The following is a 23,090-nucleotide window of genomic DNA, read 5'->3' on the forward strand; positions in this document are numbered from 1 at the left end:
CCTGCTGTTTGTAATCTATAGATAACTGCAGACAAGCCCTTGAGTGTTTTGACCTGAGCTTCGAACTAGTGAATCCTAAAACTTCACATCAAATGCCATTTTACTTTCTCATTTTGATTATGTAAGGAATATAGAATTTGGCCAGAACAGCAGAGTTCAGGACCTGCTATTAATGTTCTTTTGAGTGTGTCACTGCCTACCATGGTAAATAGCAGAAGTAGATGGTGGGAATGTTCAGCAAGCGTATTGTGCATCTGATCACCTCATGATCTAATTCAAAAGTACAAATTAAACTTTGGACTTCCAGTTATTTTCATACCATCAGTGTTATGTTCTGTTTTATTTCCTGAAATTATTCTAATCATGTGACTTTTTCATTGCAGCGCTCAACGAACCCACCATCGATTATGGTTTCCAGAGGTTACAGAAGGTCATTCCTCGGCACCCTGGTGACCCTGAGCGTTTGCCAAAGGTCAGGATACTTCTTTTTGGGGTTATGGTCTCTGGACACTTGGATTTAGGGAATTAGCAGAAAACTTTGCCATTGATAAAAATTAGTTCCTAGATAAACAACTCAATGTTTGTGTCCTTTGTGCGTTTGGTACTATAAGGCAAACAATATTAAAGGTAGCAAGCATTTATGTGCCAGGGAGTGTTATACTTACTTTTGCATATATTATGTCATTTCTTCCTTTCAAAAACTCTCTGAGGTTGGTACTACTACCAAGAAAATAATAAAGCAAAGAGAGGTTAAATCATTTGCCTAAGGCCACATAGCATGTGAATTGCTAAACTGAGAATCAAACCTCTATAGCCTGGCTTCAAAGTCCAGGTTATTAATCACTGCATCACACCAACTCTCAAGAGGAAAAAGAACACTGACTTTCTACCTATGAGGATTTATACTTATCCCTGGTGTAGCTAGAGCTCAAAAGAAACATATTGGTAGATGTTGCATCTGGACAAGTAAGACAGAGCCTCTTACCACCAGGGGCATCCTCCTTAGCTGGAAAATAGGGCACAAACATGTGAGAAATCAAACAAAAATTCAAGACAGAGTAATATATGTCATGCAGCAACATGTTGTTAGTTGCCAATACAGAAAGTAGGAAGTTCGCATTTATTGTCTGCTGTTCCATACCTCTTGGCACTGTTGGCAGCATTTCCATCTCTATATCCTTGTATCAGAGAGATCACAGCACATAACTAAATCATAACAGGAAGTAACAGGTACATTTAAAGTACAACTAAAGTTCTGGGAGGACTCAGAGTCTCTACTATATTAACTAACAGTTAAATGCTAAGGAATTTCAAAGTACAGATATAGTGGAACTACCACTCACCATTTACTGACAGTAAAAGGAAGTTGCATTTACTACACAAATGAAAACTATGATAAATTGAATGAGTAGATGAGGGATGCTCTCCTTGCCAGAGTAAGACTGGAGATATGGCATTTCTAGGTCTGTTTCTCTTGTAAAACACTTATGCTCAGCCGACTTCTTTTGGGGATCAGTTTATCATCAAATCCTACCTGTGTGCCTGGTGCCCTGGGGAGCAGAGCCACCTGTCAATACAGGCCTCAGGAGAAAGGTGTCCCCGTAGCTGATGCACAGACGAAAGGAGCCAGTAAGAGAGGAGAGGGACACCCCTGATTAAAGAGAGGAAGACCTGTGACCAGCAAGAGCAGCCCCTCTACCTAGACCTGGGGCAAGAGACACACAGGCTTCAGTTTCAACCTTCAGGTTCCAAGGACCTTCTGCCTGGTGCTGTTTACTTCAGGAAAAACTTACTGAAAGCATTTCACCTTAGGAAAAAATCATATGATGTGTCAGGCCTCCATCTTACACATCCTTCTCTTTCACCCTGCCTTATTCTTGGTAAGCAATGAAATAATCTCATAGTGATAGTGAATGGCAATCTCTTTCTCTAGTGTAGATGTGCCTTGGAGAGATTTATTTTAAGTCCCTCTGCCTAGCAAGAATCTAGCTCCCATGCATTTTCTATGGGACTGTAATTGGTCATTTTATAGCACAATGATGTGATCGATGTGTGTCCACCCAATGGTCAGTGCCATGGGTGTCTCGGTGGTACAAAGAAGGCATGGCCACAATGCCAGATTTCTCTTAATCTTTCCATGTGGGGATGGTCTTCACTTTACATTGGGCATTTGATGTCTCTAGAATCTGCTAAAGGAACTGGAGAGTCAGATTGGTAGGGGTAGAACAGATAGATCAAAGGCACTTACTAGCCATGCAATTGTGGTCAAAATTCTTTTTTTTTCTCCAAAATTCTTTACCTCTTTGTGCCTCAATTTCCTTCTCTATCAAATGGTGATGGAAACATTTTCTACTTTTTCTGATTGTGATCTTAACCACTTATTTAGCACTCAACAGAAGGTAGCTACGATTATTTGCCAGCTGAGTAAGAGAGGCATCCTTGCTTCTGAGGGCTCTTCCATCCAATCTCTGCAGAGCAGGAAATCCTAATCCTGGTGAGCAGTTGAATGTGTGATTTATCTTCGGTGCCTCAGTTTCTCATCTATAAAATGGGGACAATAATCATGCTGACTTCACAGGGATCATGTAAGGATAAAAAGAGGCAATCCTGTGGTCACCCTCTAGCACAGCGCTCTAGCTCGCAGTTGCCTCTCTGTAAATATTTATCAAAAAACCAGAAGATAAATCTGATTTAAAAATTAAGGTCTAAAGAAACCAGGAAATAAGTTTTCTTATTCATAAAGAAATAAGAGAAATAGGAATATAGGGCTGAGTTTTGTGTACTTTTAGACATTTTTATAGTTGCACATCATGTTCAGAAATGTTGAGCAAACAGCACAGGCACGTGTCACTTCATCCCCGGTGGCCTGATGGTGAAATTCCCAGCCCTCTTTTCCCGGGTTTGGGAGGAGTAATCAGGACACAATGGATTTGTGTGTTAAGGAAACACTCGGCAGCCTGCAACCAGCCACTGGACTGTGCAAGGGCTCTGGCCGGAGCCCACCCCAGGAAGCTCGCTGTGTGACTCAGATCAGAGTGCCTGTCCGCCTGGCTCGCAGCATTAAGGTGGAGTGAGAGTTCAAGAGCAGGGTCAGGAAGTGGCGGATGGAGCCAGCTTGAGGTATTCCTGTGGACTTGGGAGATTTATACTCCTGCTGTCCATTGTTAGGAGGATAAAAATGGGCTCCACCTTTCTTAGAATCATGGTCAGTGTTTGTCAAACAGGAGTGTTTCAGTGAGCCATGGACCACACACCTTAAAAAACAAACTGCACTTTATTAAACCCATGTGTTTGTGAATAGACAAAGCTAGATTCATACAACCACCCACATATTCTGTCAAATGAAACTGCTCCAAAGACCAAGCAGACAGCTTTCCATAATAATATGCCTTTGTATACCGGCTGGTGCTTTTTCAAAGAACTTGTACATGCTTTGTTTTATTGGAGCCCGTCTTAGGAAAAAGTTGGGAAAGCAGACATCATTCCCATTTACCAAATGAGAAAATGGGAGCAAGCTGAATCCTTCTCCATAAATCATTTTGTCCCTGAAATCACCATTAGTGATAGTGGCCGTATGCACAGATCTAAAATACCATAATTATCCTCAGCCCAGGTGTCTTTGGGTTTCCTTTTTCATGTGCACAGGGAGAGGGGTGGGTTAAAATTTTAAATGGAAACATTCTGTCCTGTTTCATACAGACTTTCTTCCCTCTCTGGATCCTGGCAGGAGGGTGAGGAACATGTGACCGACTTTGGGGTGAAGGTTGACTTCGCATATAGTGTAGAGGTGAGGGGATGGGGATCGTGGTCAGTCAGAGTCTTTGAGACTCTGGCATGCGTAATGCAATGCAGAAACACAGAACGAGGAGTTGTCTCCATTTTGAAGGCCAGAGGTGTCTCCAGCCCCTCTCAGTTTACCAGTTGTCTTCCTGAGTGGTCAGCGAGCATTGGCACAAAGGCGGGGAGAGTTGGTGAGACTCACCGGCACCCCATGTGTCCGCAGTGAGTCCCAGGGAGCAGGCTGCCTGACTTCACACCAATAGTGCCCCTGGCACTGCTTTATCTAGGTATTCGGAGAGTACAGAGGCCTAGAGAGTGAGCCCTGAGTTCAGACATGGAGTTTGAAAACCAGATCCACTGCTCTGTGCAGTGACTCAGCCTCTCCAGCCTCTGTTTCTCCTTCTTCTTGCCGTGGCCCTGCAGTGTTGCTGTTGGGCATTAGTGAGATCATTTATGCAAGGAGGCCCCTCTGGGGTCCAGCATGACTTCCGACTCCAGTCCCTGCAAGGTGGGTGCTCCCTGTTCCACAAGAGTCAGGGTTCCAGAGGGCTGGTGACTTGCAGTGACTTCACAGCCAGCTCAGGGGGAAACCAAAAGGTGAGGCCTCAGGCTTGATGACCTCACTGGTACTGCGGCGCCATGGTCCCACTTTTCCTTCAGATCTGGAAACCCGAATCATTCTGTCTTGAGGTGACAGCTCCTCCCCCCCCACCCCTTGCCTCCACCTCACTCCTACCCTACTTAAACTCTTGCCAGCTTTCTCTCATCCCCCTACTGAGAGGGGTTGGCTTGGGGACCTCCATGGGGCAAACTTTTTTTTTTTTTTTTTTCTGCAAGAGCCAATCCCTCTTTTAGAGAAAAAAAATAAAGCAGTTTGAGAAAAGTAACAAAGGCGGCATTTGTGTATTTTGCTTTATGGAGCTGAAAATATCTGGTAAATTGATCCAGTGGGAGTAATAAATACACATTACTTTATCTTGTTCTTCATGTCCTATACCCCTGAGCCTTGATAGAACAACACCACTTAATAGACTTAAAAAAAGAGTAATTACACTCATTGGTTGTGTGATTTTTCAGCCCTCCCAGCCCTGCCTGACCTTCTAATTTAGCTCACCGTGTCTAACTAATGCATTTATATTCATCTTTTATGAAGCATGTATAGTACAGAATTGACTTCAGAGCCTTTTTCAAGCTGTCCTCCCAGGTCTCCAATCTGGCTAGTAGAAAGGAGAGTGGGAGCCATCGGAGAGTGGGAGCCATCCATCTCTATACGTTCACATGTATAGATAACGCATTTGCATGGCTCCCGGCATTTTTTTTATCCTTTATGAAACATAATAAAAAGTATTTATTACATTTTTACTTTAAAGCTTTTATACATTCTAGCATTATTTACAGCTAAACATGCAGGCAAAAGATGCGAGTGTTTTTAAAATGATTACTGTTAATGTTTCTGCTTGTCAGAAGTGCTTAAATTTTCCTGCACTTTGTCTAAAAACTTAGTACTGTTGCCTTTTAAGAACAACACATTTAAAAGATCTTGCAAGTCAGATTTGCAAACACTGCTGACAGTTTGTGATGAATGATATTGCAAAATTTGCAAGATGTTTGTCATTTTGCACAGCCGACATATTAAGGAGCGGATTAAGAAATGCGAAGCCCCTATGGAAAACAACCATCCCAAACAAAACCCAAAACCAACCTCAAGCAAACCTTGAACCCAGAGAGCACACACACCAGAATCTCTCACCCGGGTTTTCCCTCCCAACTTCCCACTCAGCCAGTGGAACCCAATTGTTCTCAGTGCATTTTCTCTCACCATATGGTCTCCTCATTACCATACACTAAGAGTCCATATGGGAAACTTGTGAAATGAACTGTATTCATTTTAACTGCCAGATGAGCAGCCTTTTGCTTTGCAAGCTTAGCTTAAGTCATCTGCTGTCTTCATGTTGTTATGGCAACACGGCACCAATAAAAAATTCTAATCTACTGTAAGTGATCACAGTATTTTAAGTGCTTGCCTATAACTGCCCCCAAAGGGGAGGGGGGAAGGAGGGTTATATTCTTCCAAGGAGCAAAGGGTTGTTCTTCATTCCAGCAGGTGTCAGTAAAGAAGCCAGTGAGGTGGGGAGAGCTGCCGGGGTGGCTGTAAAGTAGACCTGGATCATAAGGGGTGTGAATTGCTGAGGAATGGATGGTTCCAAGGATAGACTATAGATACCCTTTGGGAGGGTCTAGGGAAAAAACAAAACAAAACAAAACCTCAAATGTCAAAAAACAGTTCTTCCAGCAGACCTGTTAACTCTGCTGGAGCTATGCAGCCTGCCACAGATAAAATTCAAAATTCTAGACTACACAGACAGCAGATCTTTTATGGAAGCTTCTCCTTCATTGGCATGTGAAAAAATCTCATCGTCCATGAGTCTGCTCTTCCTGTACATGGGAATTAGTCATTTCCAACACCATGCTAATTAAGAGTACCTTGAAGTAATGGAAACAGGCAGCAACATCCTTAAATATAAATCATTTTCACCTCCGCAGGCCACATGATATGTTGCATCTCTGTCGCTCTATCTGTATTGAAAGTGAATGTTTATAGTCTCAGTTCATCAGTTCACATTAGCCTCATGCTGAATATTTAAACACAGAACAATTTGAACACACCATGAAGGAAGACAGTGACTGCACTTTCATTTGGAACAGCAAGGCCTCATCTAATAATAATTTAGTAAATCAGCCATTTAGTGGCTCAGTTGTGCATTGCATTGTGCCAAATATTATTCAGTTCAACTGTACACTTGCAGAATTGAAATTCAGACTCTAGTCACAGGCACTGTTTTTGCTCAATGGAGAGACAAGACCCAAAATCACCCTCCCTAAAGAGCGTTCGTGTTTAGTGATTTATCATAAATACAGTGCTGGGGCAAAATATAACTGGAGTCGGCTGTATACAATGCATTCTAATTATGCTTTTATTGTTTTAGTCTTTATGCAAAGACTATCCATGATTCAAAACCTGCAGTTGCATCAGTGAAAATACAAATAAGAAATCTTTGCATAACCACATTGCCTGTTAGCAGAAAGGGGGATGAGTAAGGGTTTCAGAAAAGGGTAAAGAAAAACCTTTCATCTTTATCTCCCACACTGTGACACTGGCCACCCTCTCACCTTGGGCATTCATTTATTTTTGTCATTTGAGGAAACTCTATTAGCATTATATTCAGGAACCCAAATGACTCTACTCAAACAAAAATACGGAAACAAAAGCAAATCATATGGTATATTGAACTTTTAGAAAAAGCACACTTGGGTTTGAACACAAGAAACACTTTGTCTCTGCATTCTCTTGTCAAAAGAGAAGACTGCACTCTGGAATGCAGCCCCTTTTCCTCTTCTCTCCCCTCTATCTGCCAGAAACCTTATAGGCAAATTCCACAGCCTATTTTGATAATGTGCTCGATTTAGAGGCTTGGTGTGCCCTCTACTTATGCTTCTTGTATCAGGGGAGTTTAGCCTCTTTTTGTGCACCCCTGTGATTGAATGTAGAATCGTGTGTGGGGGTTAGGAGGATGCATTTTTGAGGGGAGGAAAATTGTGGCTTCATTTTAAAAAGCCCATGATCCTCACAAGAACTATGATTTTCCCTTCGACTTATTTTTGGTCAATTACTCTGCTGATCATTATTGTATCAGGCCCATTTTAGAGATGAGGACATCAAGGCTCAGAGAGGCCAAGTAATCTACTCAAGCTTATGCAGCCAGTAAATGCAGGCTGTCTGCCTCATCAGACTTCCTCACTGTTAATCTGTTCAGAATCTTTCAGTGTCTTGTAAATAGGACTGTATCTCAAATAGCACTCAAGGCGCATACTGCACATGGACTCTAAGAATGCAAATAATTTGCCAAAGTTTTCTGGAAAACAAGTGAAGGTTATCAATATTAGGGCTTGCTATTGCTCAGTAAAGCACTAACTATATGTCCACTGAGCCAGATGCTGGCATTAACTCTGCTTTACAGATGAAGAAACAGAGGCACTCATTTACAATGGTAGCAAGTGCCGGAGCAGGTATTTGAGCCAGCTATATTGAACCCCAGAGCAAGGATCCCTAAGCACTGCCTCCTAGAATTAAGAAAAAAGAATTTTAAGGAAAAAAGGCCATTTTGCAATCCAATCCTAAAAAATTCCTCAAGCTTGGCCAGGGCTGGATGGGGAAAGGTATGGGGGGATGCAGTGGAGGAAGAGGGAAATGGTAGCATGGACTGAAGTTCGCTCCAAAAAGGCTGAGCCAAGCAAAAGTGGCAGCTGGCAGTGTGAATTAAAAACATGCACATATAAACATGGGAGATAATTCTTTTTCTCTTTGGAGCAGATTCATTGTCATCGGGACATGTAATATCAGCTGAATTCTGGAACCTCTTTCGAGTTCTTTAGCACTGAGCTCTCGAGGAGGGTGACCACGTTTATCCTACTTGACATCACACCCTGTGGACTGGGGCATTGAATGTAATCACTGCTTAGTTCAGGGAGAAGTCACAGGAGGAACAAGGGGCTACTCATGGCTATTTCCCCACCATCCAAAATCCTCCTCTTGGACTGAATTCTTAGAAACAGAGACACTAGGAGGTAGGTCTTCAGCCTTAAGTTACACTTCAATTAAGCATCAGAGTAATAAGAACAGCCCCAGCAGTCTCGAGGCAGTGGATTTTAATTGCAGTTATACTCAGGACCATCTGTAAAGCTTTGGGAATTTACAGATATCGTTCATCTGGAGGTGCGTATCATAACTGATGATGTTCAACAATTTAAGAAGCAAAGCAAACTATATTTTTGCCTCCCTTTGATAATCCTTAAAGTACAACAGAGTTCCAGCATGCACATATCACTTACTCAAGTTTAACTATACATACTTGTCCCAAAATATAAATATACATGTACATTTGTATACACACACACCAAACACCTAGACATAGATGGAGACGTACACATACACAGGTATGGCAGTAAATTTCTATGTTTACTCAGTGGTCCTTTTACTTTCAGGCCAGATATTTATTCTGCTTTGCCCTAGGGAAAAGGAAGCCACAATCCAAAGACAAAGAGAAACAGAAGTAGTTAATTTTCGGCTTTTGTATTTCTAAGAGCCCAGGCCTTGGCGACTTAAAAGATTTTCAAGGGTAATTTTGACTGTAGGCAGTTTTTGTTTCATGTGCTGACTTTACAACCTACCCCTGAAAAAGGCACCTCTGTCCATAGCCTTCTCTTTAAGCAGAGACTTTTATCCTGATCAGAAAGTCGATTTCCAAGGCCACTCAGCAGGACCTAACCCAGAGCGTCGGTCTTAAACCAGTACAATGAATTGGAATAAGAAGAGCCGGCCAGAGGTTACCAAGTTCAGCTCTGTACCTCCAAGCAGGTCATATTCACAAGGGTGCAGACACCATTTTTCACTGTATTTGTGGCGGGAAGCACCCCAGGCTCCCATTCACCAATTACCATGACACCATTTAGAAGAGAATGCCAGGAGACCAAAAAGAGGGAGGAAAGCCATTGTCATAACTCTTCTCAGGAATACCTGGTTTCACAATTTATACTTAACTGCTGACACTTGAAAAGTCGAACATTTTGGTAAAATGAATCAAGCTGTAATGTTTCTTTTATGAGATCCCCTTGCAGGAGGGAAGGGAGGTTTGGCACCTTGTGGAGACCAACCTTAGTTATCCATCATAGTAGTCAGCTGTCCTAGCCAGCTTCTCAGAGGTCACACGATCGAACCGACAGCTCTTACAACTATATTATTGCTTACGGAACAGGAATTGGGGCACCAGATAAAAATTACCTGGTCTAATAGGCAGCGAACAATTTTCACTCAATAAAATTATAAGCCAAATCATTCATTTCATAACACTCTGGCTAATTTATTTGTTGACCTTTTATTATCCATAGCTCTTCAGTGGTATTAACTGCAACTCAGACAAAATCTCTTGTTCATTTCACTTTCATTGATTTTTTTTTCCATTGAGGCAATAACGGCTGCTTGAAAACAGCCTTTTGCTTTCCACTGTAAAAGTCAATCATGTAAGTTAGTATGTCTTACGTTGATACAGCTGCCTTAGCTTACAACCTACTTTAATTTCATGTGATTCAGAAGCCTTCTATACCATGTTTGCAACAAAGGCACAGCTTTCTGGTGTGCCTCTAGCCACGTGGCCTGATGGTACATAATAATATGTTTGAGAAGAAAGAGAGGGCTCTCATCTAATCTGAACATAAAATCAACTTTAAAATTAGAGGAGGCTCAGAAGTCCCCCCACATTTTCTTTAGACTGGACTAGAATGCCTCCAATGCCTCTTGTATTAATAGCAGTAGACCCTTTGGATCATTTAATTCCTTTGTTCTGGAAATTTCTGCAGATTTTAATTGTGGCTTGACTTTTATTTTTCTTTAAAGGCTATGGACAGTGTGTGCTAAAACATTCAGTAAGCTTCAGCTAAAGCTTCTTATATAATAAAATACTATGAAGTCTTTAGAATGCAAGGTTGTAAAATATAATCGTTACACATTTGGCATTTTATGCCTCCCTAGAAATAACCACTTGCTACCTACACCTCATGTATGCTCCTCCTTTCCATTTCAATTTACTCTAAAGTGGTCCTTAGCCATAATGAGAATGCCCCTTTCAACAGAAACATGTTTAATTACATCCATGCTAAATGTAAGTGACTCCTCTCAGTCATAGGGCTTCTGAGTAAAGAGCGCTTCAAATGTGACACTAAAGGTTCCTAATGATCTGCGGTCAGTTCTCTTTCAAGAATTCATATTACCAGAAAAATGAAGAATTTGAGGAATGTCTCAGAGGACTGGAAACTAAAGAGCACTCAAGTATTATTTTGGTTTGTTTTACTCCTTCCCTCCAGCCCTCATTATATGACTTTTTATAATGCAGAGTCCGCCATTGTAGAATTTTCCATTTGGCTGAATAAACATGAAGGACTTCGGGATGTAAAACCATCTTCCACATATATCGCCTCTTGATACAACTAGTATTTATTGTTTTGTGTGTCTAGCTCTGCGGGAAATGGGCTGCAAGGAACTTCCAATTAGGTTTTCAGCTTTCAGGTGTTCTGATCAGCCGTGTCACCCAGACTTTCAGAAGGAAGCAGGGAAAGAGCTAGAACTCAGAGGCTAGTGAGCTGGGTATGCTGTTCAAAATCTGGACCCTTTGATAAACTCTGGAGCGAGGAGGCACATGAAATTCATGCTGATTCCATTGATGGGTGCTTATCTCTTCTAAACCAGGAGTGATCGTACCACTCCACTTCATTTAATGTTGCTGATATTCGGGCCCATTGCCTCTTGAATCCCCTGATAGAGCAAAGCAGATTGGTGATAGATGGGTATCAGGCAAATGTGCAGTGACAGAAAGTTATTGTTCTTTCTCAGAAACCACCCAAGTCAACTTGAAGTTGCAGTTTAGCCTCTGTTTTCTTCTATATCCTGCAAAACACTTCCCGCCTGAGCGAGCATAAAGCCAAGCAAAGATTGTCCTCCTAAATTGCTGAAGTATCCTTGGGCTTTAATTTTATGGGGGGGGTTCCCAGAGATTCAAATCTGATGCAGAAATTTAAAATTAATGTTGGGTTGGTAAAGGGGCATTCCTCTGGCTTTATGAGTTGCTCTGAAAGAAGGAAAGTTCAGTTCATATCCTCTGCTGATTTTGGTTTGAATCACTCAAAACACTGAACTAGGTTTATAAATGGACTCCAAATTGGACAGTTAGACAATCTAGAAGGCTAGAGATGACCAGTGAATATGAGCTTATTGCCTACACATTTGAGGGCAGACACTGAAAGAGAAGATTCACGTGGAAGGGGAAAAGTCCCCAGAGATTCTACTGTCATGAACCCAAAGGAAAGATGAATTACCCATATCTGCATATCAGACATTATATGCCTGGCTCCCAAGACTGTACAAATACCTAAGTATTTCTAAGGGTCTAAGAGTACAGTTAATAAAAAGCTGATGTACATCAGGACCAACCTCATGTTGCTAGCAGCCTATAACTTGAGATAATGTCTGTACCCAACATGATTCATTATATTAATCACAAAATTAAAATGTAAGCACAAGCCAGCAGGACTAAAAGAGCAAATTCATAAAAGAAAAAAAGGTGGCATAAAAAACCCCCACAGTGAGCAAGACTTGACCTTGGGGAATTTATATATTGGATTAAAAGGTCTGGAGCCAAATGGAACACCAAATTTAAGTCTTCTGCTTTTATAAACCAGGACAAATATATGCCTTTGTCATTTCATCATATAAATCAAGCATGTACTTTTAAAAATCAGAAACCATCTTAGAATAAACTTTTCAATGAAAATTTCTCAAGGCCTGTGCTTTTCTGGACATTGTGCTAGGGGCTTAGAGAAGTGATCAAATATTCATGGCCTCAAAGGGCCTACAGTCTTTACAGAGAGTGAAGACTTACATAGTTAAAGCCAGAGCAAAATGATCCCACAGCCATCTACTGCTGTGCTGTGCTGTGCTGGATGGGACAGTCAGCACTGTTCTCAGAGGAATGAGAGAGATTAGAAGCTGTGGTGAAGGGGAATTCGTTCTGATAGAACAGTGTCATTCTCAAGAGCTTGGGCTGTGATGTCTAACACTTGAGTTAGGCAGTGGTCAGTTGTGTGGACACAGGGAAAGTTGGCTGACCTCTCTGAGTTCTTAGTTTCCTCATCTGCCAAAACGGTGGTGTGGACAGCACCGTAAGAGGCTCTCTGTGAAGACTGATGAGTTAATGTTCCACTTTCCACAAATGACAGTAATTTTTATCATTAAGCAAACCATCATCACCACCTTTATCACCAGGCTTTGGAGGATGAGAAGGCATTATAAATGGGCACAGATTGAAGCCAGCATTCCAAATAAAGAAAAGGTGAAAGGAATGAAGGCCTGGAGATGGGAAAGAGCCAACATTTTGCTTCTAGGCTAGAGAGGACTAGCTAGACAAGAATAGAGAGCCATTCTTCAGATGTGTAGGGAGAGGAGATTGGATAGAGAGGGTAGGACCAGATGATAGGGAGAATCTTCTGTAATGCCCATTGATCCCTGTACCTTAATTCTAAGTAGATAATATGCCTTGAAAAGTGCTGGAGAGTAATACCAGTTTGTTGACTGCTGGGGCAACAAGAAGCTCAAACATAATTTGTTAATTGATGGGGTTGCAACATAGAAAGTACAGATGAATCTTCCTTCCTTATTTCTAGTCCATTCAACATCTTTATTATAAAGGCTCTGAAACATAAGTAAAAACCTATAACAATTAGCCTTGAACTGTTTCTCTTGGAGTTGGGTTTCCCCAGTGTTCCTGTAGAATCTATATAGCTTATCCCCTTTTTTCTTTGCAGAACCTCACTCACATTATTATCAGCCAATGGTCATAACAGGATAGGGGAAACAAGGTTTTAACTATGAGAGAAAATAGATTGGTGAAAGTTGTTGTTTTTAAAGAGTAAAAATTTTTTTGCCTCTTTAAGAGAGGAGATCCAGGGGCATGAAAATAAAAATACTGACTCAGGATGTAGATTGGAAAACAAGCATTAGCCTTATAAGGAGACTCTGGGGCTTTTCAATATTTAGGATACTAGTATTTGTCTTCTTTATTCCCTACTGGGATATTTTTTAATCTAAGGATAGGATTAATTATCTTAGAAGAATCTAATCTCTGCCTTCATCTTTTAAACTGCAAACAGGGAGATGTTTTAAACATTATGAAAAGAAGAGAAAATCTCTCCTGACAAATAAATGCCTTGAAAAATTAGATATTAGTACTAGTCAAGTGCTCTTTCTTTTCAGAAATATTAAAATTGTATATTAGCATGGAAGAATCCTTATACTATACTCCCTTCTAATGCCACAAAAAATAAGACTTTAGGAACAATTTCAGAGACAAAAGATTATATTAAACATCCAGTTCTTCCCCTTATGGGAAATTTCTTTCTTTCTTTCTTTCTTTCTTTTTTTTTTAACATCCCAGGCTCAATCATTTCCTAATGTGAAATTACAGATTTTTCAAATTATCATATAAAACTGCGAAAAAATTACACTTGTGACCACAGAAGAGATAGCATACACTATCAATTTGATTTTAAAAGGCATACATCTTTTATACTACCTGTCATTTTTATAATGCCTTTTACAAATTTAATCAATACATTTTAACATTCTATATACTTTAAGTGCAATATACAATAAATATTCAAGTTTCATCTTAAACATGCTTTAGCCTTTAAATTGTTAAAACTGCAGTGCCCTTTCAATCTACTTACATAATGTCATAAAATATACATTTCAAGGTAAATGAAGTCAGCTACTTCAATTTAGTCCCTCAAACTGGTAGTAAATGAGAGGTTAACACTATGGTGCCAAACCCATTATTGAGTAAATTTAGCACCTTGGACAGCTCTGTAAAATCTTTATTGCTTTCCTGACCTGCTCGTCATGTTCTGTCTGTGTGTTCAGTGGCTCTCAGCTCTGATTGAAAGGCAATATATTAGATCCCCAACACAAACACGCTTGGGGGCTAGTTCACTGGGAGCATAATGACATGGAGGTGAGAGCAATTTTCTGGTCACCAAAATCCAAGCACCTTCCAGGTCCGTTGCACTAACTCATAGAGGACCCAGAAATTTCCTTTTCCCTTCCCATTTGCAGAAATAACTAATAGAAGCTGAATCACACTGGCAAAACTGAATCAAATGTGGGCTGTCCCTTAAACCCCAAAGTTGATACTGCAGTAAAGGACATTTTTAAGTGGGCAAGATATCATTTAAGGAAATCACTCTCAGGACAAGAAATCCAGGTTCACTCACCACAAGACTGCTGGTCTGAAGTGATGCTGGGCTACAGACCCACCTATGGCGATGTGCCTAGTGGGAAAGCATGACCTAGCTCCTTGGATGGAAGAAGGATGTAACTTTATGAAGCAAGATTCACATGTTTCATTTTCAAAGGATTAATGGTGGTTAGAGCTCTGAGTATTGAACAAGCAGAAAAAGAAACAATTGGATTGTGTCATTGGAAAACTTTATCGTCAAAAATATATGAGAATTATGAGAATAAAATGTATAGCATATAGTGGTAGTTGGATTTTTTTCAGATTTATGAAAACTTCAAAGATCTTGGAGCTTATTTTGAACTTCCCTCCTCCCTGGTTCTGTGAAATTAATTAAAATAAGCACTGCTCAGAGTCTTCAAAGATGGTGTTCCAAGACTGAAATTCACAAGTGCAGCTTCCAACTGCACCTCATCTTGCCTTTGACAAACAGGAGGCTTGTTGTCTTCCTAAAATGAAAAGAAAGAAAAATACCTTCTCTGCCAAACCCAAACACTGGCATAAATATTTATTTGGAGATATAAATGAATGTAGACCCAGAGAAGTCAAATCTTAGTAAATAAACTAACTTGATCCTATTTTGTTTTAATCTTTCCTAAGAGCCAGATAAAGCCATGAGGTTTTAGTGAAAGCAGCACAGGCCGAATTTGATATGGGGATAGGGTTTAGTGTGACCATACCATAGTAAATTATTAACTGCTGTGGTCAGACAATACTGCAAACAAAAAGTGGTAAATTATCTTGTAGCTTGCATTTAAAAAATAAAGAAATTATTTCAGATGTATTGATTCAAACTCCATTGATTATATAATGCTTTTCACTCCTTATATGAAAAATAACTGAACTGTTTTATAAATGGGGTTTAGCAACTTAAGGCAAGCATAAATGTTTATTGAGAACTGAAAACCCCTCTCTCTCATTTTTGAATTTAGGACATTATATATGTCATAAGTAGTTATTGCAGTATGACAACTATTTTATCTTATATTATAGAAAATTTAAAATTGAAAAATGCTAATATGTATCTAAAAGCTTGTCATTTCAAGAGTTGTTCAAGGATTTTTGAAGAGGCTATGGTGACAGCAAAATGAATGTAATTACATCCCTATTTTCTGATCAGCGTCTACAGTATACGAAAATCGAATAGCACTGCTTCTCCATGCAGAAATCTATTGTGTAAAATATTTAAAGTTAAACTTCTTTTTGCAACTTTACCCACAGCAAAAAAAAAAAAAAATATTATAAAGGTATCTTTTTACAAATCACCTCTGATAATCATGCCATACCTTTATGTTTGATTCTCTGATAAGCCTCCATTTTACAAGCTTAACTTTCCTCTTCCTCTTCCAGTTAGGGCAGACAATTAGGGCAGAATGAAGAGAGAACGACTTCTTTTAGTTGAAGGAAAAAATTACCACCACACACACTTTTGTAGAGTGCACTATTTATTAGAAATAAGCATGCAAGCTAAAAATGGAAGCCTACCTAAATGAAAAGAGGGAGACATTTTTTTTTCTTCAACTGGAATGAAAAGCAGGGCATATATCTAGGATGAGAATGAATGAACAAATGTGAAAAATGACAAACAATACTGAAATAGCAAAGAATTGCTATAAAAGAAACAGACTCTGCCAGTCATGAAAATTGGTGCTTCCGGGGGCAGGAGAATCCTTTTGTAAGAGCCTCTGACAAACAGCACATTGCCTCAGAAATGTGGATTTACTCCATCACTCCCTTATATCATGGCTCTGCCACACAAGGGAGATAAACAAAAGAAGTTTAATGCTACATGCTTCTAGTAGCCAAAGATTGATTGGAAATCCCTCGAAAATGACCTGTCTGATAAGGTCATGGTTCCTGGAATAAGCAATTAAGTACTAAATAAACACATCTTAAGGATTCATAACATGCACTGAATGACATCGATTGTAGTAATCTAGTAAATGACCTCGCAATTGTATTCAGCAATAAACATATGAGTGCTTTATCGTGCCTATGGCAGACTATTGAGTGATGTATTTTATCTTGCAGTGCCAATGATGCTCACCTTTTGACTCAATTAAGTGTGTATGTGAACAGGGATAAATTGGCGATTTAACACCATTCTGGGGTTCCCCAAGCTACTGCCTCTAAAGCAGTGCGTTAGCAAAGCATGGCCAGGGGGAACTGGAACGTGATCTTGTGAAAAGATAACAACTGGCCTTCACTGGAGGATTGTGTCTGCTTTTCTCTTGACAGGAAGTAATCCTCAAAAGGGCCGCAGACCTGGTGGAGGCGCTGTATGGGATGCCACACAACAACCAGGTGAGCATTACTGGCTCTCGAACCGGTGTGGGCTTCCACATTCCATTGACGATCTTGGATTCCTTATTGTGCTGAAAAAAGATGAAAAATATGAAAGCCACTTGCATGAGTTCAGTGTCATCCGGCCATGTCAGGCTATTCAGTTCTTCTCTCTTATTTTGTAAATCTTTTATTATCTTTGGTATGAAATCATTTTCCTTACGAGAAAAGGTACTCTATTTAAAATGAATCTTCCGTGGGAATGGACTTCCTAATTGAGGAAGAGAGTTACTGATGTTTTACTTCATTCCTCTCAGGTTTTCAAGCAAATTTAGGACGAAAAGGGGGGTTGGATTTCTTCTCCTAAAACGTATAATAAGGCCTGAATAGAATTGTCTGCTCCTATTCACAGAGCAACTCTATGTATATGATTCAGATTGCTCTGGAAACTATGAGTCTGAGCGACCATTCACTCCTTTTTCTGTGTCACTTGAATCAGTGTCCAAGGGACTCAATTCCACTGATAATCGGGGACGCAGGTAGTCATCTACAACCTGCCTTTAACTTTAGCAGGGGAGATGAGCTGCAGCCTGTGTGTGTGTGTGTGTGTGTGTGTGTGTGTGTGTGTGTGTAGAACACCAGTGCTCCTGTGTGTTACTGGCAGCAAAGGGAGACCCCAGGCTGCTGTCATATGCAGTGAGGGATGGCTAAGACAATGACCCTTCAAAGCCAGACGAACAAGGTTATGTGGCCCAGCTCTGTACTTAATTAGGTGACTGTCTTTAAGTGAGCTCTCGTGTCTCTCTGAGCCTCAGTTCCCCTATTTGTGATATGTGCCCAATGGTGATAAGACTTGTCCCAGGTTTGCTGAGAGGTTGCAGAAGTTAACGCAGTTAAACCACTGAAAGCCCTGAGCACCGTGCCTGGCAGATAATAAACACTGGAAAAGATGGTTTTCCTGGGCGTATGGCTAGGGGTGGCTAAAAGGGGTATTCCTTTTACTTTGCAGGAAATTATTCTGAAGAGAGCAGCTGACATCGCAGAGGCCCTGTACAGTGTCCCTCGCAACCACAGCCAGCTCCCGGCCCTCACTAACACCTCGGTCCACGCAGGGATGATGGGCGTGAATTCCTTCAGTGGACAACTGGCTGTCAATGTCTCCGAAGCATCGCAGGCCACCAATCAGGGTCAGGAGCCTGTTTCCTCCCTCCCTATTTCCCTGCCTCTTCCCAACCTCAGGCTTCTCCACACAGCCCCGTACCGCCCACCCCCCCATCACCATATATTTGGCACAAAACAGTTTTTATTGAAAAACAGGGTTTTTTTTTTTTTCTTTCCAAATGGGGAGATTTCCTAGTTTGCGTGTATCAAATATTGCTGTGGAATTTGGTTTAGAGCTATCACGCCCTGCCGTGTGGTCTCAGAGGCTAGAAGGGATGCATGCACTTAGCCATCTCTCCATTTGACTTTTCCCCATAAAGCACGAATGACAGATCGCAAAGAGGGTTGGAATTAAAGTTCTGAGGGGCCAAAGCACATCATCCTCGCCCAGGGAATAGGAACCTGTTAACTCCAGGGTACATCTCTTAGATTGGGATTTATTTCTGCTCCAAAATGATAATTTATAGGTCCTGCATTGCCACTTCTCACGGCCCTGCTAAGTATTTATGATCTCCTAAGAAATGTGTGTTTTGCTCGCTTCCCATTTTAATCACAGAGCTAGCGCCACCAACCCACGCACATGAATCACCCAACCCCTTCCCTCTGGGCTGCCGCGGCGGGACAAGAAACGGAGACCTTGCTCTCCCTCAGCCTTCCTGGATTGCCGCCCTCACCCCTGGTTTTGCCCCCATCGCTCAGGTTTCACCCGCAACTCCAGCAGCGTGTCACCGCACGGGTACGTGCCGAGCACCACCCCGCAGCAGACCAACTATAACTCCGTGAGCACGAGCATGAACGGATACGGCACGGCTGCCATGTCCAACTTGGGCGGCTCCCCAACTTTCCTCAATGGCTCAGCTGCCAACTCGCCCTATGCCAGTAAGTAGAGATGTGGGTCCTGCCTTTCCGCATGCTTTTGCCCCAAGAGCTGGCCCTGTGGCCGGCGTGTGGCCCCACTGTGCAGGTCTCCTCAGCCTCAGGGCCCCCACCAGGGGATGCGACTGAAGGTGACATTTGTCTTCTGCAGAAATCTGTGCCCTCCCTTGCTCACCTTCCCCATCCTAAAGTCTCCCTGGTCTTCAGAACTTTGCTAAAAGCCTAAAGAGCGGTAGGATGTCATCGCCGGAACCCAAGCTTCGAGTCAGAGTGGAGATGGCTTTGACTCCTGCTCCCTACCAGTTCCCGACTGGAACTTGGCCTGGTGCAAGTTCTCTCCCTCCAAGCCTCAGTTTGCTCATCTGTAAAATGGGGAGGAGAACTAACACCCACCCCAACCAGTTGTTGTGAGACTTTGATAAAATAATGTATGGAATGAGCTTGCCTTAATGTCTGGCCCACAAGACGCACAGTCAGTAAATCTCAATCACCGTGATGACAGAGTGATCCTAAGTGGTGCTGCTCGTGTAGCATTGGCAAAACAGGCTAAAACTTAAAATGTCTCCCTTTAGGAATAGGATTCCTTTTTTCTTTTCTTTTTTTTTTTTTAAACGCTTGAAGTTCTTTTCCCTTTGTACTTGATATGTACTAAAAACCAAACAACAGCAACATCAAAAAACAACAACAAAAAAAAATTTTATTTTTTCCAAAAATCTGTCAAGATGAAAAAAACACATACATAAGAAAAAAATATTCTTTTTGGTGCATTGTCCTTGCCTTAAAGAAGTTTAGTTTAAGGAACTTTTTGGTACAACATTCAGGTTGCACCTAAAGAACCTCAGGGAACTAGCATCTTTACATATAAATGTCCTGGGCTGCGTCTCTACAATCTCTCCATCTCCCTCTGGGGATTTTTACACAGATAACCAAGTTTATCTTGGACAGTGTGGGGTAACTCTTCTGTTTTGTAAAATGAGGCCAAACTCTTAGACATTCGTGGAATGATAGAAGATGTGTTGTTAAATGAAAGAACACTCACAATTTTTTTTTAAAGAGTCGTGGCTAAGAAACCCTAAAAACTATGCTGTCTCTAATGGTGGAAATATGAAATGTTCTAATCTTTGAAAGAGGAAAGATCATTGTTGGCCTTTGAGAAAGGTTATTTCTGAAAGTAATACTTAAGGCCTTTTACTTTCTTGGTGAATTTTTATGCTCAGTGTGTGCTAACTTTCATATTTCCACTTTATCTGTTTGGAATAGCAGCTTGTTGTACCTTTAGAATTCCCCCAAATAATCTGCATACATTAGGTCTGCCTGTTCCAGTCAATGAGACCAGTTTCAGGAATTTGATTCATTGAAAGACTGTTTCTCATAGATCTATCATTTCAGTGTTCTCCCATCTACTCAATCAGAAAATGTTTCAATCATGACCTGAAAATTAAAAGGTGGCATTCTTAATTAAATCAATAAACTAATTGCTATATGGTAGCAATTTAATTTAGGGGCTTGGATTGCTGTCTTCCCAAGCCCTTGCAGACACCCACCAACTTCAGCCTGAGATTGCATCTGTCAGACTGTGAAACTTCCAACATTTAATTTCCATTAATTGATTTCCTCAGTGCTCACAAATATAGTATTAAATTCTCAAATAGGCTCTCAGATGGGACGGTTTTATCTGCATAAATGCAAATAAAACAATAAACACAAAGCCCAGCTGATTTGAATTTTTGCCTCCATAATATTTAATTATTCATAAACCACTCATGTTGAAAAATTCCGAACAGAATAAAAAATAAAATAAGACATTGCACTGGTGAACACACTTTGTGGTGTGGTGGCTGATAACTAATAATGTTATAACAAATGGAGCTGCTTGACTATATTTCAGCCTTTCCTCTGTGAACCACCCCCCTCAAACTCCCCACCTCTAAATACACATAATGATCGCATTTGCCAACGAGATTAATTGCCTTCCTCAGTGAACCAGCAGGATTTCAAGTCTACGAATATTTAAAAATCAAACCTCCAGTGCAGGAGTTTTGCAATTTAAATGGGTGTTATTATTGAGCGTATTTTCACATTTACAAATCCTAAGAGATGTATAAAAATGCTGGCCTCATTAAAAGAAAAAGTACAGTTTAGAACATGTTGGTGAAAACTCCAAGGATGGCGGCCCAGTGTTCTGCTCTGTCAAGCGTTTGGTGCCTTTGGATTGTGTAGTGCTGAGGGCTGATTCCAAGGGGTCATTTCCCTCTGATGGCAGTTGCTGCCCAGATGGATTTGATTCCCACTTCCCTCTTTCTGCAGCCAGTAGGCCAAGGGAAGGCCAGCCCCCTACATAGCAATTTAGACTCTGGTGGGCTCATGGGAAGGGGGTCCTTTCCCCCGGTGATTGTTTCCTTTGTAGGGTAGTGTAGTGGAAAGGACACTGGATTTGAGTCTGGTTCCTGGCTTCATCACATTCTGCCTCTGGCCCTTGGGCATGTCACTAAACTATTTTCTGAGTCTCAGCTTGTTCAGCTTGCTCAGGTGTAAAAAGGATGTAATAGGCCTCAACTTAGGGTTGCTTTGACAGTGACATAAGATGAAAAAGGCATGAAGATTCTTGTGAATGATAAAGCCATATGAAATGTTTATTACATAATGGGAAAAATAATACAGTAGAAGGAAGTACTTAGGATTTGAATTAAATGCCTGAAAGTCACTGGGCAGGATTCATATTTTTCCCAGAGATGGAGGAAATAGGTGAGTGTATGAAAATACTGCTCGCAAGAGGAGAGGACTCACTGTGCACAAAGTCTCTGTCTCCTGAAGTAACCATGACATTATTAGCAACTAACGAAATATGAATGGCCAGGCTGAAAGAACTGTGGTTGGTAGAGAATGTGCCTCCACCAAACTCATATCTCCAAGCAACTAGGTTTTCCTCCCTCCATGAATTGCCAAAATTCTCCCATCATTGGTAATCCACATCCTCACTACTACTAGACTGTGAGTATTTACTAAAAAGCTCCTATCCTACTGCTTATTAATTCACAAGTATTCGTGTACAGCTCTACAGGGGATAGAAAGAATTTGGAACTTTGACTCGTCGTTCTGCATTATCCACAAATATTGCCTGTGGCAGTCTATTTACCCACCTGGCCTCCTACCTACCTATATCTGTGTGTGTGAGACATTCAGGTACAGTTGTATCCTTAAGAAACTCGTAGCTTCATGGGGAGAACAGGAACACATACACACCACCATCTGCCAGTGCTTTAATTTGGAATCCTGGCATTGACTTCAACCTACCCTTCTTCCTCACACCTCTCATTCCATCTGTGACCACACTGTCTCAGGCTGGCCTCCTCCTGCCTCTGATATTACCAGCCCCTTTGCTAGAGTCTTAGTTTAGGTCCCACCCAGAATGCTTCCCTTGACACCTCCCCCACGAAGCCTTCTTTGCTTCTTTTCTCTGCCTCTGCAGAGTTTGCCATGCTCACCTTTGTTGTTGTTTCATGCTACTCTATCCCTTTGAGAGCACTTTTGTTATGTGGCCTGGGATGCCCCAGTGCCTAGCACACTGCCTGGCACATAGTAGGCCCACAATAATCACATAAAAGATCACCACCAACAAGAGGTGGCATGTGCCAAGTACCAAGTGATGAAAGCAGATAAGATCCCAAGAGTTCAGAGAAGGCTCATGCTGGAAGGGTGGCCTGAGCCGGGTGGCTGGGTGAAGGACAGGGCTGAGCCACCTCATCTCAGGATGCCAGGAGAGGTGCTGATTTCTCCTCTCCTGTTGCCCCATTCAGTCGTGCCATCCAGTCCCACCATGGCCTCCTCCACAAGCCTCCCCTCCAACTGCAGCAGCTCCTCGGGCATCTTCTCCTTCTCACCAGCCAACATGGTCTCAGCCGTGAAACAGAAGAGTGCTTTTGCGCCAGTTGTCAGACCCCAGACCTCCCCGCCTCCCACCTGCACCAGCACCAATGGGAACAGCCTGCAAGGTAAGCCCCACCCAGGCCCCCCAGGATGCCCGGACTTCACCCTCCCAGGGCCTGAGGCAGATGCATCACTGGTGTGAGGGATCCACCTTGGGCTGGCCTG

The 23,090-nt window shown here is 41.6% G+C and overlaps 1 protein-coding gene across 15 annotated transcripts in view; it reads left to right on the plus strand.

The window, feature by feature from the left end:
* Positions 1-23,090, plus strand: part of EBF1 (EBF transcription factor 1) — a 393,004-nt gene that overhangs the window by 358,958 nt on the left and 10,956 nt on the right. For all 15 annotated transcript variants that reach the window (XM_072824327.1, XM_072824319.1, XM_072824323.1 and 12 more), the window contains 5 exons: positions 384-472; positions 16,917-16,982; positions 17,971-18,148; positions 18,822-19,001; positions 22,796-22,990. In XM_072824327.1, the coding sequence (XP_072680428.1) occupies positions 384-472; positions 16,917-16,982; positions 17,971-18,148; positions 18,822-19,001; positions 22,796-22,990 (708 nt within the window). The remainder of the gene's footprint in view (positions 1-383; positions 473-16,916; positions 16,983-17,970; positions 18,149-18,821; positions 19,002-22,795; positions 22,991-23,090) is intronic.

This window comes from Canis lupus, chromosome 4 (genome assembly GCF_048164855.1).
Source record: "Canis lupus baileyi chromosome 4, mCanLup2.hap1, whole genome shotgun sequence".
In the NCBI taxonomy this organism is placed as follows: Eukaryota; Metazoa; Chordata; class Mammalia; order Carnivora; family Canidae; genus Canis; species Canis lupus.